Source organism: Sciurus carolinensis, chromosome 4 (assembly GCF_902686445.1).
Source record: "Sciurus carolinensis chromosome 4, mSciCar1.2, whole genome shotgun sequence".
Lineage (NCBI taxonomy): Eukaryota > Metazoa > Chordata > Mammalia > Rodentia > Sciuridae > Sciurus > Sciurus carolinensis.
This window is the reverse complement of record NC_062216.1, coordinates 170,889,530-170,910,166: the sequence shown is the minus strand read 5'-3', so window position 1 is coordinate 170,910,166 and position 20,637 is coordinate 170,889,530. Positions and strand designations below refer to the sequence as shown.

General features: G+C 46.9%; 1 protein-coding gene and 1 non-coding gene across 2 annotated transcripts in view; one reads left to right on the top strand and one right to left on the bottom strand.

Moving 5' to 3' along the window:
* Window positions 1–251: 251 nt before the first annotated feature.
* The window catches only part of Arfgap3 (ADP ribosylation factor GTPase activating protein 3), a 44,337-nt gene continuing 23,951 nt past the window's right edge, over window positions 252–20,637 (top strand). Inside the window, 7 exon segments of the mRNA XM_047550010.1 lie at window positions 252–305; window positions 307–336; window positions 5,143–5,261; window positions 13,283–13,355; window positions 15,824–15,955; window positions 16,938–17,021; window positions 20,049–20,136. Coding sequence (XP_047405966.1) covers window positions 267–305; window positions 307–336; window positions 5,143–5,261; window positions 13,283–13,355; window positions 15,824–15,955; window positions 16,938–17,021; window positions 20,049–20,136 — 565 coding nt within the window. The 5' untranslated portion in view covers window positions 252–266.
* LOC124984164 (U6 spliceosomal RNA) lies at window positions 8,163–8,269 on the bottom strand. The gene has a single exon (XR_007108619.1). It is a non-coding gene; the product is annotated as a U6 spliceosomal RNA (small nuclear RNA).

Sequence of the window (20,637 nt, the reverse complement as noted above, 5' to 3'; positions counted from 1 at the left end):
AGGCCTGCAGGGGGGCGCGCGAGCCTCCTGCGCACGCGCGTGCGGCCCCGGGGCGGGCGGGGCGGGGCCCGCGGGAGCGGGGGAAGGAACGCGGCGCGAGCGCTCCGACCGTGGGCGGGAGTGGGCGGGGCCGCCGTCACGCGCAGCCCCGCCCCCGTGACGGCGGCCCCGCCCCTCGGCTCCGTCACCCTCCGGGAGGCGGCAACCGCTCCTCGTCGGCCCTTCCCGGTTGGCGGGGCCCGCTGCACCTCGGGTCTCCGGTGACGATGGGGGACCCCAGCAAGCAGGACATCCTGACCATCTTCAAAGCGCCTCCGCTCGGTGCCCACTAACAAGGTAACCGCGGCCTGGCGTGTTCAGGCCCGCCCGGCTTCCCCGCGGGACCCCGCGGGCGGCCCCTGCGGGCGCGGGTGGCCAAGGCCGTGGGGAGGAGGAGCCCGGCCGGCCTGTGACACGTCGCACTGTGGAGCCGCGGCGGCGGGGCCTCGCCCGGGTCCGGAGGCGCGCCGCTCCCAGGCTCGCAAGGGAGGGGTGGGGAGGGGGGCGCGCGCGGGGATTCGGACGGGGGCAGGGCCCGGGCACCCGGGGGCTCAGACGGGGGCAGGGCCCGGGCACCTGGGTGGTCCTGGGGGTGGAGGCCAGAGCCCCTGGGAGCTCCTGGAAATAAGGCACCTGAGGGCTTCAACGGGGGTGGGGGGGCAGGAGTCGGGCACCTGGGTTTCTGAGAGGTCTAGGCCACAGCACCTGAGGGATCGACAGAGGGTAGGGACCGAGCACCTGGGGGTCGTGGAAGGAAGAGCCCAGAGCACCTGTGGGTTCCTGACACTTGACCAGAAGGGTGGGTAGTGGCCACATATGAGTTCCCAGGGCCGGGGCGGCTCCTGGGGGTCTCTGAGAAGAACATACACTGGGGCTGAATCAGGTGGAGGGATCAGGTGAGGCCAGAGGGGCCCCGGGACCTAGCATAAAGCAGGTCCTCGGTTCAGAAACTCCAGCTGGTAGCATGGGGTCCTGGAGAGCATGGCTCCACCGCCACTGTGGAGCTCTCCGCTCTCGTCCCTGGGGGTTGGGGAAGCCCTTGGAAGCTGGTTGGTTCCCTTGTTCCTCGGTGGCAGCCTCAGGTTCCCTATCCAATAACGCTGCTAACCTATCTGTCAGTGGCTTCCAAGTCTATTCTGTTCCTGAGGAATCCCACCGCAGATGCTCTCTTTCTCCCTTTGGCTCTCTGTAGAGACAGGGCACCCCCACCTCCCGAGACAGACAGACAGACAGACAGACACACACACACACACACACTCTCCCTCTCACTCTCTCTCTCTCTCTCTCTCTACTTTTTTTGTCTCCAGGGTTTTTTTTTCCCCTCCCCTCTTAAGACTTTTACAACTTTCAGCATCTGGCTGGAGGGGTAGTGATGACACATGGGGCTAAGGTGACACTCTCTAAGGATCACATGAGAGTGGAACCTAGAGTGCAAAGGGCTGTCCTGTTACTGTGGACTCTCCTCACCCCTCCTGGGACGGTTCTGCCTGGTCCCTATGTCATCCAAAGGGAACAGCTGTTAATGAGTATACTCCTGAGCCCTAATGTAATGGCATAGAAAGTTCCTGAATTTTGTAAAATTTAAGTGTTTTACATCTTTTGTACCTGGAATTGAACCCGGGGACACTTAACCACTGAGTACATCCCCAGCCCTTTTTATTTATTTATTTTTTAAAATATTTTTTAGTTGTCAATGGATCTTTTATTTTATTTTTTTATTTATATGCGGTGCTGAGGATGGAACCCAGGGCCTCACAGACTAGGCAAGTGCTCTACCACTGAGCCACAACCCCAGCCCCTTTACTTTTTATATTGAGACAAGGTCTCACTAGGTTATTTGGGAGTTTTGCTCAATTGCTGAGGCTGGCCTTGATCCTCCTGTCTCAACCTCAGCCTCCCAAGTTGCTGGGATTACAGGCAGGTGCCATCATGCCCAGTGCATTTTAAGTCTTCATTGTGGAAAGGAGACTATTTTGACAGCCTAAGAGAAATGAGGAAGGAAGTAGTTTATTGGGGGCAATGTCTGTTTGATGTATGAGAATAAGAAGAGAAAGACTCTAGGAATTTTCCAGTGCCCATTTCTTTACTGTTTTCTTACTTTTCAAGTTCAGGTTGAACTGTTTGTAAATTGAATCTGCAGTTAGCAAAGTGGAAACAATATTTTTCATCTGCTTTATCTCAGAACATGTCAAGATGTTCTCTTTGATTGAATTCATCAAAGGGAAGGTACGAAGTCTGTGATTATACCAAGAGACAATTTTGAGGAATATACATAGGCTTGTAAATTATCTAGACTGTTACTTTTTTTTTTTTTTTTTTGGTCAAGGGTGATACTGGGGATTGAACTCAGGGGCACTCAACCACTGAGCCACATCCCTAACCCTATTTTATATTTCATTTAGAGAGAAGGTCTCACTGAGTTGCTTAGCACCTTGCCTTTTGCTGAGGCTGGCTTTGAACTCACGATCCTCCTACCTCATCCTCCCAAGCCCCTGGGATTACAGCCGTGTGCCACTGTGCCTGGCTACTAGACTCTGTTCTTTCTAGCCCTTCACCCAGTGGCAGGTTACCTGACTATTTTGTGCCTTATTTCCCTCATCTGAAAATGAGGGTATGAATTGAATCTAGCTCAAGGACTGCTGTGAGGATTAGATGAGATGGAACACGTGGAGCAATACATTCATGTACTAGTATCCCATAAATATCACTACTTTTAATTTTTATTATGAATAGCATACCAATGGAAAATTTTGTGTTCTATAACAGAATTTAAAAACAATCTGCAAAATTATATTCAGGTAATGTTTCACAGTAGTTTATTCTATTTCTTGATCATTGGCTTGAGACCATTACCTGAACAAAAATGAAAAATAGTTTTAATGATGTGGAAGAGTTAGACAATAATAAGCATTTTAACAATGGGGTTTTATAAAAGAGTTCTAAGATATTAATGAAAGGCAGTTAAACAACTTGGTTTACTTTTTGGATATGGAATCCAGTTTCTTCCTGTGTGTATGATAGACATTTACTTTGAGCCAGGCATGGTTGTGCATGTCTTGTAGTCCCTGTGACTTGGGAGCTTGAGGCAAGAGAATCTCTTGAGCCTAAGGCCAGCCTGGCAACAGAGTGAGATGCCAGCTTAAAAACAAAAATAAAGATTTAGCTGGGTGCAGTGGTCCATGCTATAATCCTGAGACTGAGCCAAGAGGATCACAAGTTCTCAGCAATTTAGCGAAGCCCTCAGTAACTTAGCAAGATCCTATCTCAAAATAAAAAATAAAAAGAACTGGGTATATAGCTCAGGGGTAAAGTGCCCCTACATTCAATCTGCAGGACCAAAAACCAAACAAATGAAAAAGCAGAGTGCAGGCCCTGCTCTGAGAGCACTGGGCGCTGTTCACAGAGGACCATCGAGGCAGCTCTGAAAGAGCCAGCCTGGTTCTTCAGCTGCCTTCAAACCTCCAGGGGCCCCAGCCCCCACCTACAAACTGCTGCCACCCATATTTGTCCATTTAGTAGTACCCGCTTTGTGCCAGGCTTAGTGCTAAGCGAGAAGAGCAAGATGGACACGGCTCCCGCCCCCCTGCAGCTACATTCTAGCAATTCCTTAGGTCTTGGTGAGTAGTGGGATGCTGATGCCACCGTGCTGGGAACCCACTGCCATCTTCTTGTAGCCGTCCTTGCCACCATTCAGAAATAATTCTCAAACTCCCCTGTTCCGAGCTGCGCACACCACACCTCAGCTGTCACCTCCTTCAGCAGGGCATGTCCTGAACAGGCTTTTGCCACTCTGTTCTGGAGATTCCACATGCCTCTGTGGCCCCATCTAGAAAGCCTCTTGCACGTCATCTCTACTTGCTAAGGTGTACTCGTGTAACTAATTGTCTTGTCCACTCGATCATGGCCTCGGTGTGGGCAGACGTGTCCTCAAGCACCTTTGCGTGTCCACTTTGTATGTGCCGGGGATGTTACGGGACAGCAGTTGACAGCACGTGTCAGTTGACTGAGCAGGTGAGGGTCACCGCCAGCCTCTGGAAGCAGCGCACCTTCAACAGTCAGTTGCACTGTTTGGCTCCCACAGGAGAGGCTCCTTGCGTGAATGGTGTCACTTCAGGGCAGTTCAGTGTCATGTCTGTCTCTCTCACTGCACTGTGAGCTCACTGGACCAGCCTGGGGCCTTCAGGAAACAAGACTTAGTATTTCTTGGTGGGATCTGTCATGTTCTCAACTCCTGTGTGTTGTATGGGTCAAATTACCCCAATGAGCATTTGAACATATGTTCTCTCACACAGGTTCTGAGCGTCAGGAGTGGGGACAGCTTAGCTGGCTGGCTCAGTCCCCTGAGCACTTCCTCCAGTGGTGTGGGCAGGCCTCCGCTCCCCCTGGCTGTTGAACCAGCCCTCACCCCCGTTGCTGGGCACTTGAGCTGACTGAGTGTCCTCGAGATAGGGCTGCTTTACCCAGAGCTAGTGACCACCATGGTGGGAGAGAAGAACCTGCAGTACCTTTTATAACCTGACTTTGAAAGTGACATGCCATCACTTTTGCTGTATTGTATTTGTCACAAAGATCAATTTCGTAAAGTGAGTGTGGAGATTACACAGGGGTGGGGATCACTGGGGCCCTCTGGCTACCACACACACACCCCCAGCTAAGGAAAGAAGGACCTGCCATGTGAGATATAGCCGCTGCCCAGTGATGGTCAGAGCGGGGCCTGTCCCACAGCCCCCATCCCTGGACAGCACTCATTTACATCATTACGGGGTCCTCGTCGAGGTTTCCTGGATAGGTAATAATTGAGATGGCCGGCAAACCTGAGTTCTCCTCTGCCCTCAGCACATAGTGTTACACATACAAAATAGTATGTGGTTCAAACAGCATGTTCATCTAACTCTATTAATAGCATAATTAATATACTTATATCTAATATAATAGGAGTCGAAATTTGAGAGTTTTAAAAACCTAAATGACAGATTCTCTAATAACTGAAGTTCAGATTGTAAAGGGGACACAGCTTTCAAGCCAGTCATGCGCTATACCCCACTGGTGACTCATCTGGCTAATATAAATTACTTAATAACTGAATTAATGCTTTTCTTTCAGGTGTGCTTTGATTGTGGTGCCAAAAACCCCAGCTGGGCAAGCATAACCTATGGGGTATTTCTCTGCATCGACTGCTCAGGCTCACACCGGTCACTTGGTGTTCACTTGAGTTTCATTCGGTAAGTGACTGTTCCTTTGCTGGGCGGCAGTGATTCCACCATTACATGGGGTCTTTCCCCTTTTTTCATTGTTGCTCTGACATTGCACAAGATGACAGGTTGGTTGTGAGATATAGAGATTGGTTCTTATATCCCTTAGTAACCTGGTGATCCAGGTACGTCTGCAGTGGAGATGTGTCAAGGCGTGGCTGCGACCATGACGACCAAGTCAGAGTGGAGGCTGTGACGCAGCATTTCCTTCCTTTATCAGTGGGAAGCACACGCTCTTGGGAGAGGGATTCAGTGCTATGAGTGCCTCCTGCACACACCAAGGAGGGCGTTCCGGTAAGGGTAGGAAGCCCCTGTGTCAGTAGACCACTTCCTGCATCCCCTCTGGCTTGGGTTCCCAAGGATATGAATAGCCCAGAGCCTGAGTAAGTGATTTTCATTTGATTTTGAGTAACAATTTCAAATGTTTATAACGTGAAGGCCTCTCTTCTCTTTACCTGAGGACTTGGGCCACACTGGTACCTCTGCAGATTGTCTTCCACTTCTGGCAGTGTGACTGGAGCCACCATGGGACTTTTGTGTGCATCAAGGAAAGGCACCACTTTCTCTTTCCACAGAGAGCCCCTCAGTGGGAGGGAGGAAGGGCCTTTCTGTGAAGCAAAATCAACCGAAATAAAAAGAAGAAAGGGGCTCCCGACCAGGCTTAGGGCCTGGAGCTGGCAAAGCCTGCATGTCAGTGGCTATGGCCTTTGCCGGGCCCTCTGTGGGGTCCATGGAGCAGCCACAGCTCAGGTCTCTGGAGGAGTGACCTCCTCCAACCAGCTCATTTTCCAAGGAAAGAACCCACTGGGCAGGCTGTTTGGAATCCCGACAGGCAGTTTAGTTCCATATTGTGACTTGAGGAGTATTGATACGATGTGACTGCTGTAATAGAACTAGCATTCGTATGGGATAAAATCTACGGTAACTCCTAACTACATTTTATGTGATGGCACAAAACCCAGGAATAATCACAGCATAGCATTCTTTTTTCATATATTAAAAAACCTTTCTAGTGCATGGAGTTATTTTAGAAAGCAGCTTGTAAAGGCACGGTGGGTTAAACGTGTAGCTATACCATTCTGGATAATTATTTAGAAAGGGAGTTATTTTGTAGTCTTCCTGATTTCAGAGTTCTACCATTTTTTTTTCTTTTCATTCCTTTTGTCTTATACTCTGGTTAGAAAATGGTTTAAATATACTATCCTGTTCTTGTCTCTTTTCTAAATGCTGAGGGATTTAGTTGCCGCGATGTTTATTTATATATTTATTCCAGTTTTTTCTTATTATAGCAAAATACATATAGCATACAACTTACCATCACGACTCTCAAGTGTACAGTTATGTGTTATTTAATATATTCACAAGGTGGGTGTGGTAGCTCACAGGTATAGTCCCAGATACTCAGGAAGCTCAAGTGGGAGGACCACCTGAGCCCATGAGTTCAGGACCTGCCTGGACAACATTGTGTGACCCCATCTCTCAATGAGTAGATGAGTAAGTAAATACCTACATTTATGGTGTGCCACGACTGCCCACCATCTCCCTCACTCCGTCTTCTAAGCTAACTCTAAGTCCATTAAACAGTAGCCCCCCATTTCCTGACAATCACCATTCTACGTTCTGACTCTATGATTTTGAGTATTCTAAGTACCTAAGTATTTTGAGTATTCTAAGTGTAGTCAGAAGTATTGGTCTTTTTGTCACTTTGACTTTTTTTGTCACCTAGTGTTCTCTGTGGTACAGGTCAAAATTTCTTTACTTTTTAAGGCTGAATAATATTGCACTGTATGTATGTGCTGAAACCAGAGTTCCGATGAAACCAGATGCTCAGCTTCTGTCTGCTTAAGGTGCCAGCCTCTGTAGCGGATAAGCCTAAACACTAAAAGTAGTGTTGGCAGCTAATTCCAGCAGGGGACGCTACCGCTACCAAGTGGCATGTCACAGCTCTGATAGTGTTACAGCAGACCTCAGCCACCTGCAGTCGCTTCTTCCCCAATTCTTGTCTTGGGAATGTGAAGAATGAAATCCACGGATGAGGAAGAATGAGCATAAAAGAGTATGATTTATTCAAGTGAGAAGAAAAAAAAAAAAAAAGAGCTCCTGCAAGAGCAGGCTTAGGGGTCGCCACTTAAACAGTCTGGGTGCATTGAGCGGTGTCTGTGCTGATCAGGTCTTGGAAAACTGCCAAGGCTGTTGATCAAAATCTGTGCTAAACAGGTATTGGAAAAATGTTAAGGCTCTTGTTAGCCCTTGAGTCTGTGGCTTTCCCTCAGGTCTATCCTGCTGTCCTGTCTCCCAGCTGGACAAAGGAGTTGGCTGGAATGTTTGGAATGTTTCTACAGGTTAACCTCATGAAGTGGCCTTTACGGTAAAAAAGCCTTACCTGGGGCCCAGTTACCTACCCTGTCTTCTTCAGGATTGTGGTTTGCTTATCCATTCCAGCCTGGGTGGACATGGGCCTCTTCCACGTTTTAGCTGTTGTGAATAGGGCTGCTGTGAACAGGGTATGCAGCTATCTCTTCCATGTAAATGTTCACTGTTTAAAAGAAAAAAAAAAATCTCCTCCAGAAGCTGTTTTGAATTCCTTTGGGTGCATACCCAGAAGTGGAATTGGTGGGTCAGACATGGTCGTCTTTTCCTTTTTCTTTTCCTTTCCCCATTTCCGGAGATGGAACCAGGACCTCATGCGTACTATGCAAGCATCTGACCACTGAGCTCCCCTCCACTGACTTATTTTTCATTTCTTTTTTTTTTTTTTATTTTATTGTATACAAATGGGATACATGTTGTTTCTCTGTTTGTACATGGCGTAAAGGCATACCATTTGTGTAATCATAAATTTACATAGGGTAATGCTGTTTGATTCATTTTAAAAATATGGAACGCTTCACGAATTTGCGTGTCATCCTTGCGCAGGGGCCATGCTAATCTTCTCTGTATCGTTCCAATTTTAGTATATGTGCTGCTGAAGCGAGCACTATTTTTTATTTCTTATAGTAGCCATCCTAATGGGTGTGAGATAGTATCTCATTATAGTTCAGTTTGCAATTTCCTAATTTTTAGTGATGTCCAACATCTTTTCATGTGCTTTTTGGCCATCTATCTCATCTTTTAAGAATGTCTATTCAAGTTATTTGACTTTTTTGGGGGGGGATATGGGGGGTTGAACCTAAGGATGCTTTACCACTGAGCTACACCCCCAGTCCTTTTTATCTTTTATTTTGAGACAGGGTCTTACTAAGTTACTGAGGGTCTTGCTAAATTGCTGAGGCTAGCCTCCAACTTGCAATCCTCCTGCTTCCTCCTCCTGAGTCACTGGGATTATAGGTGTGCACCACCATGCCCCACTCTTTGTCCATTTTAAAATGAGGTTATTTGACTTTTTGTTGTTGAATTTTAGGAGTTGTATATGTTTTCAGGATATTAATTCCATATCACACATATGATTCACAAGTGTTTTCTCCTGTTCTGTGTTGCTTTTTTATTCTGTTGATAAGTCTTCTGATAAACAAAATGCTTGAATTTTCATGAAGTTTAGTTTGTCTGTTTTCCTTTTCACCTACACCTTTGGTACCATATCTGAGAAACCCCTGCCAAATCCAATGTCATGATGCTCTCCCTCTTTCATATCTTCATAGTTTTAGGTCCTACATTTATGTTTTAATCCATTTTGAGTTAGTTTTTGGTTTATGGTGTGAGGTAAGAGTACAACTTTATTCTTTTGCACATGGATATTTAGTTTTTCCAGCATTCATCGTTGAAAAGACTGTTCTTCTCCCAGGTAATCAGGTTTTATTTTTGTATGTATTTATTTTGTTTCTGGGGCTTGAACCCAGGACCTTATTCATGCAAAGCATGTACTCTGCCACTGAGCTACACTTCTAACCCAGATTAAAAAAAAAATTTAAAAATATTTATTTATTTTATGCAGGGCTGAGGATTAAACCCAGGGCCTCACACATGCCAGGCAAGCACTCTACCTCTGAGCCACAACCCCAGCCCCCAGATTTAGTCTTAATGTACTTTTCCCCCAGATTGATGATTAGCAGTTAACATACGATAACAGCCTGCCCAGAGCAGACCTGGCGCGCTCCCTTTCTGTTTACTGTGTTCTTCCCTCTTTCTCCTGCCGCTTCCCTCCCATTATAACCTGGCCCACCTCTTCCTCACCTCTAGGCAGTATGCTGGTTCAGGAGGGCAGGTAGTTTTCTGGTGTGTTCCTTGTTGAGGGAAGGACTGGCCTGGATCCAGAGGAGGCTAGATAGCAGGGTCTGTTTGGGCTGGTACAGGCTTCACCACTAGCCTTTTAAAAGTCACATGAATACAAGTGTATGAATCATATTGCTTATGAACAATTCAAAAACAACAGTTAAAAATTAGTGCATAAGCAGAGGGCAGTAGCCTAGGATGTGGACAAGAGAAGGCCAAGGTGAAAAGGTACTCAGCATGGGTTTGGGTTTTTTGTTGTTGTTGTTGTTGTTGTTGTTGTTTGCTGGGGTTGGGGGTGGTTACTCTTTAAATGTTTTATTTTATTTTATTTTATTTATTTTTTTGGGGGGGTGCTGGGGATCGAACCTTGAGCTTACAAGGCAAGCATTCTACCGACTGAGCTATCTCCCCAGCCCCTTAAATGTTTTATTGATGAAAGAAACATTGCATACACTGGCTTATTGGGAAAAAGTGCAAGCAGCCCCAAAGTATATGAAGTACAATGCAAAGTCCCTCCTCTGAACCCCCTTCTCCCTTCCTCCTCTCCACTACCAGCCCACATACACATGCACAGACATGCACGGAGTCCCATTTCCCAGGTGTGTTCACCGTTTAGTGTATCATGGGAGGTATGTTTATTTAAGTGAAGTTTATTATTTTATAAGTAGAATTTCAAGTTAACAATTTTACAAAGGAAAAATATAAACTATGGCTTTTGCCAGTAAACTAGGCCAAGGCAGGTTAGGAGTGTATGGAACTGGGAAGCTGGGCCCAGCTGAACTGACCCCAGTCCTACCACCGCTGAGAGCTGGAAGTCTTCACCTGTTCTGGAATGTCCATGTGTCAGGCTGCTCCTCTCCCTCTAGCCGTTTCTTCTCAAGGTTGCCTTTAAGTGAGCTTAGGAAATGGGATCCACACTGTTTCGTTGGGAGCGGGAGGGTCGGGTAAATATGATGTACATAGGAAGACAGGCTGCAGACTTCCCCGTGGGAGCTGGAAACCAAGCCCTGCCCCTGGTAGCTGGCTGGCCCCAGCACACGCTCACGACAGCCCCAGGTCAGAGTCGGCCAGGTGCCTGCTCAGGGGACACCGGAGGCCACCCTCATCATGTTGTGTAGAAAGGCACACTTTCTGGACCCTGTATGGAGCAGTCAAGCAAGTTTCACAGAAATAGCAAGGCACCCAGGAGCCATTCCAGACCTTGTCTGCGAGTAGAAGTCTGGGCTAACTGGGGTGAGGTTTATTCTGTTTTAAGTTTTGATTATATGAAAACTGTTTTGTTGACTTTGCGGGATCACTCTGATTTCATAAGTTTCCGAAATCTACTTAAATCCTCTACTTAGAAAAAAGTGCTGATTTTGGCAGCCTTAAGTAACGCTAGTTTGCATAGTTTTTAAGATTATATTTTGACTCAGGATTGTTGAGGTTGTGGAAAACCTGTGTCCTTGCTTACCTCGTTGGTAATGGGAGGGGTCTGCAGCTTTTCTTGCCTTCCCCGCTTTACTTTCTTCTTACACGCTCTGTGTTCACTTACCTCCCAATCTAGATTGAAGGTAAGAAATTACCTACAGGGAGTCATGGCCTCATGAGGAAAGAGGTGCTGCGAGCCCACGTTTCTTCCTAAGGCTCCCATGGACACGTTCAGAGCCACCGTCACCAGAGACTTTAATCTAGAAGTCCAGTGTTCGGACTGAAATTCCTGGTAGCACGGTTGAAGAACAATTCATTCTTAGTTTTTACAGAACTGCATTTCTAAGAAATACACAGAGAAATTTTTGGCTTCATTTTTGTAAAGGTAACTTAGAACTGAAGTTGTAGGGTCAGAGCAAGGCAGAGTAGGCAGGGCCTCACTTTGAGGACACTCGTTAATACAGCCCACGTTCAGCTGCCTGTGATGTACCAGACCCTGGCCTAGGAGCACGAGGGGGACACACAGCCTGCCCTGTCCGCAGCAGGGCGTCCAGTCCTCTTGATGGTGATGGCGTTGACAAGACGTCTGGCCCCGTGGTGTTCGTCCTTGCACTTCTATTGGCTTACTTGGTTTCTGTGTGAACGAGATAAATAACATTAGAATTATTCCTACTTTGTAGCTGAGAGAAGTAAGGCTCATCGATCCCCAGTACCGCCAAAAAAAAAAAAAAAAAAAAAAAAGAAGTAAGGCTCAGAGGGGTGAATGCTTCTCGCGTGGTCAAGGGGCGAAGTTGAGATTGGCACTCCCAGTCTGTCCAGAGGCTGTGCTGTCAGCTGCTTCCCTGTGACACGGAGGGGGGTGGGGGTGACTCAGAGGGGGAGGTGGTCCTGAAAAGGTGGTACCTAAGCAAGACCTTTCTGAGCAGGTTTCAGAAGAGCTGATCGCTTGCTCACTGGAAGGTGCGTCATTTGATCCTCTGCCTTTACCAAGCGAGACTTTCTGAACAGAGGGGAGTTTTGCTTGTTTTATTTTTATTTTAAAAGTCTATCTCTGGGCTGGGGAGATAGCTCAGCTGGTAGAGTGCTTACCTCGTAAGCATCAGGCCCTGAGTTCGATCCCCAGTACCGCAAAAAAAAAAAAAAAAAAAAAAGTCTATCTCTTATACAGTGTGTTTTAAGTTCTACTTTTTGTACATGACCATAAAGTGCATTCGTCATTATGTATTAGTAGCCGTATTTTGAAGTTAAACTTTTACAAAAGTTAGATGACACCAGCAGACAGAGAAATGAGCCAATGGAGGGGCTGTACAAAGGACATTTGGGTGTATCCGAAGGCCCCCGCGTGCTCCACGTCCCATTCTCAGGTGTCCACGTGTCTGGCCGTGTGCAGGGCAGGGCTGCTACGGGAGTGCCAGGCCCGCTTGCTCTCATGGCGCCTGTGGATTCACCATAGCAGCTCTCACCCCAGACAGAGGGCCCACTGCCGTTGATCCCTTGGTGACACTGCATCATCAGGGCTCTGCCTACCACTGCCTCTGAGTCAGTGTCACACCGGAGATGGAGGGCTTAAGGTGTGGTTGGGGCAGGGGCGCGTGCAGCTTTCACTTCAGGAGCTGGAACCCTGCCTTTGCCCACTTGCTGCTGGTGGTGATGTTGGCTGGGTCCCTTCCACCTGATGACCACAGTATGCCATCCTGCAGGCTCCTAGGAGGGTCACAGTGAGCAAGTAGGTAGCTGACTGGAAGAGGCCCAAATGGTACATCTCTTTTTAGCTCATAACCCACTGAGGATGAGAAGCAAACAGTGGGAGTGATTGCAGCAGCCCCATGACCCCGACATGTCCCTGCGCCCTGCAGGAGGTGGCCTACAGGAGTCAGTGCTGCTGGCCTGCCCATGGGCAGTGCAGAGGACAGCAGGCCACAGGGGCCATGGAGGCCTTGACTTCTAGGAGAGAGGAAGGGGCCAGAGGCGGCTCTGCTGTCCCAGCCAGAAGGCCTGACATCCTAGAAGTGTGTATCCCTGTTAATGCAGACTTCTATAGGACCTGAAGCCCAAGGAAACCTTGTTTTCAAAAGTTCAGTCATTTACCAGTTATGGTGGGGCACACTTGTAATCCCAGAAGCTCAGAAGGCTGAGGCAGGAGGATTGTAAATTCGAGGCCAACCTCAGCAATTCAGTGAGGCCCCAAGCAACTTAGTGAGACCCTGTCTTTCAAAATAAAAAAAAATAAAAACAGGCTGGGGATGTGGCTTAGACTTAAGCACCTCTGGTTTCAATCCCCAGGAAACCACCCCCTCCAAAAAAAAAAAAAGCCAAGTGATTTGATTCTGGGAATGAGAAATATTAACATTTAGGAATGTTTTTTTGTTTAGGTCTACAGAGTTGGATTCCAACTGGTCTTGGTTTCAGCTGCGTTGCATGCAAGTTGGAGGAAATGCCAATGCTGTAAGTTCGTGTCAGCCCTTTCCCTTCCTGTCTAAATACACCAGTAAAGAAGTTCAACACCTGTGTGTCTGGGAGGCCATATGGGCTAAGAGACAGACTTGGTGGGCTTATTTATGCAAAAATCTGTTGAACGAATGCCTGGTAAGCAGAAAGTTTTTGGACAGGGTGCTGGGTCTGTGGTAACAGACAAGACACCCCTCTTAGGGTAGAGAGGCTTAAAGAAGTATATTAACAAAGGCAGGAGCTATGGCAAGGCCACTCCCCCCACTGATTCTGGAGGCTGAGACAAAAGGATCATAAGTTCAAGACCAGGCTTAGCAACTTAATAAGGAGACCATGTCTCAAAACTAAAAAGGGCTGAGGATGTAACCCAGTGGTAAAGCACCCCTGGGTTCAATTCCTAGTTCCCTTCCCCCCCAAAAGAAGTACATTGACAAGAAAACAGGCATAAAATCTACAATTTAAAAAACCTGTACTTTGCAACCAGGCTGTGGCACATGCTTGTAAGCCCCAGGGACTTGAGAGGCTGAGACAGGAAGATTACAAGTTCAAGGTCACCTGTGCAACTTAGGGAGGCCCTCTCAGAACAAAAAATAAAAGGCCCGGGGATGGTTATATGATTATATGGTGGTGCACGCCTATAATCCCATTGGCTTGGGGGGCTGAGGCAGGAGAATCACCAGTTCAAAGCCAGCCTCAGCAAAAGTGAGGTGCTAAGCAACTCAGTGAGACCCTGTCTCTAAATAAAATACAAAATAGGGCTTGGATGTGGGTCAGTCGTTGAGTGCTCCTGAGTTCAATCCCTGGTACTTAAAAAAAAAAAGGGGGGCTGGGGATAGAGCTCAGTGGTAAAGTGCCCTGTGGTTCAATCCCCAGTACAAAATAAATGAATTAATATATATAACACACATATACGTACATATACCTGTACATCAATTATAGCAGACAAATATCATAATTTATAAATAGTAATTTCTATATAAAAGTAACTTTTAAAAATGTTCAAATAGGGCTGGGGATATAGCTCAGTTGGTAAAGTGCTTGCCTTGCAAGCACAAGGCCCTGGATTTAATCCCCAGCACCGCAAAAAAAAAAAAAAAAAAAAAAAAGTTCAAATAATTTATAGTTTTAAGGGTGGTTAATATTTAAAATTATATTCATGTCTAAATTAGTTTACAAAATGTTTCTCAACAATTTTTCTTAATTACCTCTTTAGCAGAAAAATTTCATTAATTTTATTATCTTAAACTTAAATTGAATTTGATATTTCCTAATGAGAGAAATGAAGCAACACAATTGGGTCAGGTAGAGGTGAACTCTGGAGGCCATGAAGCTCTGCAGTAACCAGATTCCTTTTTCATTTTCACCCCCTTTATGCAGACACTAGGTGTCACTTAGTACTGCTGCCCTTGTTGCTGTGGGTTTGAAACACTAGTCCTTATAGCTTACCCTTTTCAAGTTTGCAGAGCCCCCAAGAGCAACTTGCCCCTGCCAGTGAAGAGGTGGCGATGGGGAGTCCGGGAGAGGGGGAGCTTAGGTGAGGGTTCGCTCCTGCTTAAGCAGTGATCTGCTGACTAGGCCTAGAACCAGTCTGCGTGGCTTTATATCCCAGCTGTGCTCTCACTGTCTGTGACATTGGGCGCCTTGTTGAGTCCCTCTGTGCTTCAGTTCCTCGCCTGTCGAGTGTAGATACCAGTGGCGATCGTTTGGAAGAGTGGCCATGAGCATTTAATGGGATGATCACAGTCAGCTTTGGACAGGAACTGAGAGATGTGGGCGACCAGGCTGTCCCTTGGTCAAATTTGGTTATTACAAGGATGGCTGGTGCAGGTTTCTAGAAGACCTGCTTTAATTCAGATGTGAATCCTGGTGAAGCGGTTGAGGCCATTTCTTCTAAGTGTTTGAACGTTCCTCCATCTCCGCACCTGTGTAAGGTCGCTGTTGTCACTACTGATGGAGAAATAGTGCTGCACAAGGTAACGTAGGCATGGCGCCTGAGCATTTTGTCAGAACTTCTCATTTAATGAAGTTCAAATAGCAGGTGGTTACTCATGAATTAAAAATAGTGCTAAATCAGGAGGACCACAAGTTCAAGAACTTAGAGAGACCCTATCTCAAAATAAAAAATTTTAAAAGGGCAGGGGATGTAGCTCAGTGGTAGAATATCCCTGGGTTCAGTCCCTAGTACCAAAAAAAAGTCTCAAGTACAAAACTGTCCCTGAAATAATGTTCAGAAGGGCAGAGTTATATGAAAACAGAGTTATATGGAGGGTGAGAGCCAGTGACTTTATATCACAAAGCAAATCTCATATCTAGTTCTGTTGAAGTATCGTGTTACTTTTGGATTTTACTAGGGAGGCTTATTTTAGAACTCTTGGTGGTGTTAAAGTTACCGTGGCTCCGGATCCCTGACTGTGTGGAGCCGTGCACTTGGTCTCTTCCATTAACCTGCTCACTGTCCCCCGCAGTCTTCCTTTTTCCATCAACACGGGTGTGCCACCAACGACGCCAATGCCAAGTACAACAGCCGCGCAGCACAGCTCTACAGGGAGAGGGTCAAGTCGCTGGCCTCCCAAGCCACGCGGAAGCACGGCAGCGATGTGAGTAGGCGGCGCTTGGTCATGCCGTGGTACTTTTATCTTGCACAGTGAAGCTCCCACTGGACTCTCTTATAAGAAGCAGTGTGCAGTTGGTTCTTGCTGCTCAAGGTGGTTGTTTTCTGTAAACTGGCAGCGAATACTGGATTAGCGAATACTGGAGCCTGTCTGCAGGGCTAGGTTCCTTCATCACTCATCAACACGTGTTTCTGTTTGAGGGTAGCTCATTGCAGGGACTAGGGGAGCGGCTAGGTGGTAGTGCCCTTGCCTAGCATGTGCAGGGCCCTGGGTTTGCGCCGCCACAGTGCAAACGATGAATGAATGAGTGAATGAATAAAGCCTAGTTAGCATATGTTGGTAACTCATGAAAGTTGAACGAACAGCTCGGGCTGTGACTCATGCCTGAGTGAAGCTTACCTAGCATACTATGTTCTCATTAAGACACACACAACCTTCATGAGCTTAGGGACATTTGACAGCCCTTTAGCACTACACTCAGGAACCATTTTAAACAATGAAATTAGCAATAAAAGCACAAAAAATGTGAAAACCATAGTCCTAGAGTGCCTGCAGAAAGGACCCTTGTTTCCAGGTCTGAGCACGGGGACCCGGAGGCAGGTGGCTTTGTTCAGCCTTGGCTCGGCTCACACCGTGCTTATTCTGCTGCTTGGTTTTTGCTGCTCTCTGTGTCTGGGGATGAACACAAAAATACCATGTGCACTGATTTGGGTGACAAATAAGAGCGAGTGGTGAGTTCACAGGCATGGGGGCCAGCTGTAGCGCGGAGCCTTACTTCCATCTGAAGTCCTCCATCCGTCCTCTTCGCAAGGGGTTTCCGGAGCTGAGGTGCTCAGTCCCTCTAGGTGTGGAAGCGAAATGCTGGCTGGGCCCTCTGCAGGCAGCTACCAGGAGGTCGGTCTTCAGGGGAGGGAGAGCCCTGCACACAGCTGGGCGCCAAGCTAAGGCTGCTTCGTTTCTGTTCCAGCTGTGGCTTGACAGCTGTGTGGCTCCACCTTCGTCCCCTCCACCAAAGGAGGAAGACTTTTTTGCCTCTCAAGTCTCTCCTGAGGTACGTACTGTGCTTCACATGAGTGAAAAGGGTGCTTTTCCCAAAAGCTATAAAAGGTACCTACTTAACCTGTTTCAGTTAAGATACAGGCTGAACTGCTGTTGCAGACAACCCGAGGTGTGACCTGAGCAAGGTCGTGTCCTCGACTTGCATCTGCCAGGGGCAGGCTACCCGGGTCACCTGGTGGGGTTCCCTTGCTGTTCTCCACGTGTGGCTTCCCCTTGGGGGCCTGCGGCTGCTGCTCCAGTGTGAAACCTTTCCAGCCTGTGGGAGGAGCAGGGAGGAAGGTCCGGGAAGAAGCAGTCCTGAGGTGGCACAGCCTGTGCCGAGCTGCTGGGGAAGCCGGGACACATTCCTCGCAGTCTGCAGTAACTCAGCCGAGCCACTGGCAGAACGAGGATGGTTTCCCTGGGGACTTGGGCCTCAGTGCCCAGTTCTGCCATGCAACATAGCTTAGACCTCAAGACCATTATGGGAAAGGATAAGTGAATACAGAAAAAGTGCTCAATACCTGGTAGTTCTCCATAAATGCCCTAGTGTTCTCGTCTTCAAGGTCTAAGAACAGCAGTGCCGCTCCTGTGGGTTTCCCCAGATCCCTTAGCAAAGGGAAAAGCTGAGCACATTTACTGAATCCTGTCCTCCTGCTCCTAGTCCTGCTGGGGAGGGGGTTCCACGTGCTCACATGCTGTTCATTTCATGTTTACTTTTCAAGTTAAAATTATGTACAGTTGTATAAGTTGTTGTTAGTCACTTTCTGTTCCTGTAACAAATACCTGAGAGAATCAACTTATAAAAACAGAGCATTTGTTTTGGCTCAGAGGTCCTCGTCTGTGCTCTGTGCCCTGTTCCTTTAGGGCCTATGATAGCACATCATGGCAGGGAGTGTGTGGAAGGGCAAAGCTGTTCCCTGGTGGCCAGGCCAGACTTGAGAAAGCAGAAGAGGAAGAGACAGGGTCCCAACATCCCTTTCAAGACCATGCCCCCAGAGATCTGAAGAGCTGTCATCAACCTCACCTCTTAAAGGGTCTACCACCTCCTATTAGTGCCATGGACTGGGGTGAAACCCTGACACACAGGCCTTGGGGAAACATTTAAGATCCAAACCATAGCAGTGGCCAAACTGTTTTTTTTTTTTCCTGTTATAATTTGCACATGTTATCATTGGTATAGTCAGTGGTTACCAAAAAAGAAGAAATAGGGGCTGGGGAGATAGCTCAGTCGGTAGAGTGCTTGCCTTGTAAGCACAAAGTCCTGGGTTCAATCCTCAGCACCCAAAAAAAAAATAAAAAAGAAGAAGAAACAGAAAACAGAAGATAAGGTAGTCTCTTATGGTATGTTGCTCTTGTTTGACAAAGAACTAGGTATAGAATATCCATGATTAGCAGATGAGAAATGTTAGAAATAGAAACAATGGACTGAAGAGAGGAGAAATATGAGCAGTGTGTACGGATTAGACCTGGGATCTCATTCACGTTGACCTAATTGCGTGTTGCTGTGTATATAAAATATATACACATGTGTGTCACACACATGCAGAGATAGAGAACTACAGATATGTGTGTATGTGGATCAATACTTTCAGGTAACCTTGCTCTGTCCAGAGGGGGCCTGGGGAGCAACAGCCTGATACAACAAGCTCACCTGGTATCCAGATCTTGGTTTCTAAACATCACTGTCCCATAAAAGGAGCCAGGTTTCCTGTGGAGAAATGGCAGCTGAGGCTGTTGGGGCCAGAAGAGTCTGGAGCATCTTGTGGTGCTGGAAATAGAAGGTCAGGGGGGCTAGGGTTATGGCTCAGTTGGTAGAGTGCTTGCCTTGCAATCACAAGGCCCTGGGTTCAATCTCCAGCACCACAAAAAAAAAAAAAAAAAAAAAAAATAGAAAGGGAGTGTTGTCCAGAGGACTGTAACCAACCTGAAAGAGCCCCTGGTACTCAAAGCTAGAGCAATTAGAACAACAAAATAAATGAGCATATTGAATTATAATCCAAAGAATGAAGCGAAGGCCATATAGCCTATCTCGCAAAGTGCCTGACTCTCATGCTGGAGACTCGGGTTCGAGTCCCCAGCACTCTGGGAGTGTGGAAATAACAAACAAATAATCCAAAGAATGAAATAAATGCTCATGAGTCAATACTAGTTTAAATAAGTAATTGAGTAAACAAATAAATGGATAGGAGGGAAGAGAGTCTTCATAGAGTCCCCAATCATGTATGTGAATGCACCTGCCCTTCAGGAGGTGGTGCTTGGCTCCCCTCCCCTTACGTGTGGCCTGGGCTTGGGGGTTACCTCCCAAGACTGGTGTATAGACAGGGAGAAAATGACTTTACAGTGCAGGAAACTTGCACATACCACTTGACCAGTGATCAAGTCTAATGTCACCACTGTTGAGTGACATTGACGTGATATAAAAGGAGCCCTTCACCTCTGTGGTCTCTTGCCAAAACCCAAGCCTAAGCAGGAAAGAACATCAGAGAAGCATACTGAGGGACATCCTGCAAAGTGCCTGACCAATGCCCGTCAGAAGTTTCAAGGTCATAAAAAACAAGAAAAGACTGAGAAACTGTCACAAACCAGAGGAGCCCAAGAAAGTATGACAGCTACATTCAATGTGGCACCCTGGAGCAGAAGAGGCATTGGCTGAAAAATCTGGTGAAATTCAAATAAAGCTTGAAGTTTAGCTAATCCAAGTGATGGTTTCCTGCTTTGACAGTTGTGTTATGAGTTCTAGGGTCAAAGGAAGCTGAGTGATGGATACATGGAAACTCTTTTGTGTACTAGCTTTGCAACTTTCCTGTGAATATGAAACACTTGCAGAATACCCATTTTATTTTTAGAAAGGTGGGATAGAAAAGCTCTTGAGCACTGAAGCAGAGGGTTTGGAGTAGACGTGTTTTAATATCGTCCTTTCCACTGTGCAGGTCCTCAGGAGGTAACTGTTCCCAATGTTGGTTTTTGTCCCTGCACTGGTTGCTTCTTGTCACTCTCCTTGCTTTGTCTGCTAATGACTTTCCTCACCTTGCTTCAGGTGAGCGGCACAGCACGGCCATCAACACAGCCAGAACCAGCTCCCTTAGCACCATGGGCCACGGAAGCCACTCCAGAAAACAAGGAAGGTGGGGTCCTAGAGCTGTCATGTAATACTGTTCTGTTTCATTGGCATGTTGTCAAACTGTTAAAATTAAGATGTGAAGTGGGCATGGTGGTGCATGCCTGTAATCCCAGTGGCTTCGGAGGCTGAGGCAGGATCACAAGTTCAAAGCCAGCCTCAGCAATTTAGTGAGTCCCTAAACAACTTAGTGAAACCCTGTTTCTAAATTAAATACAAAACAAAATGACTGGGGATGTGGCTCAGTGAAAGCACCTCTGGGTTCTATCCACAGTGCCAAAAACAAAAACAAAAACAAAAAAACTCAGCCCTTCTGTGTTGGCAAAAAAGATCCTGATAGATTATGAAGGTTTCTGAATGTGCAGTATGATCTTATTTTTGTGAAAAAAAGCAAGAAAAACATACACACAGGAGACAATCTGGAAGGCACATACCACATTGTTAACTAGAGAGGAAATTCCTAAGAATTTTTAGTCTTTTGCTTGATACAGCATTGATGTGTGTCTTT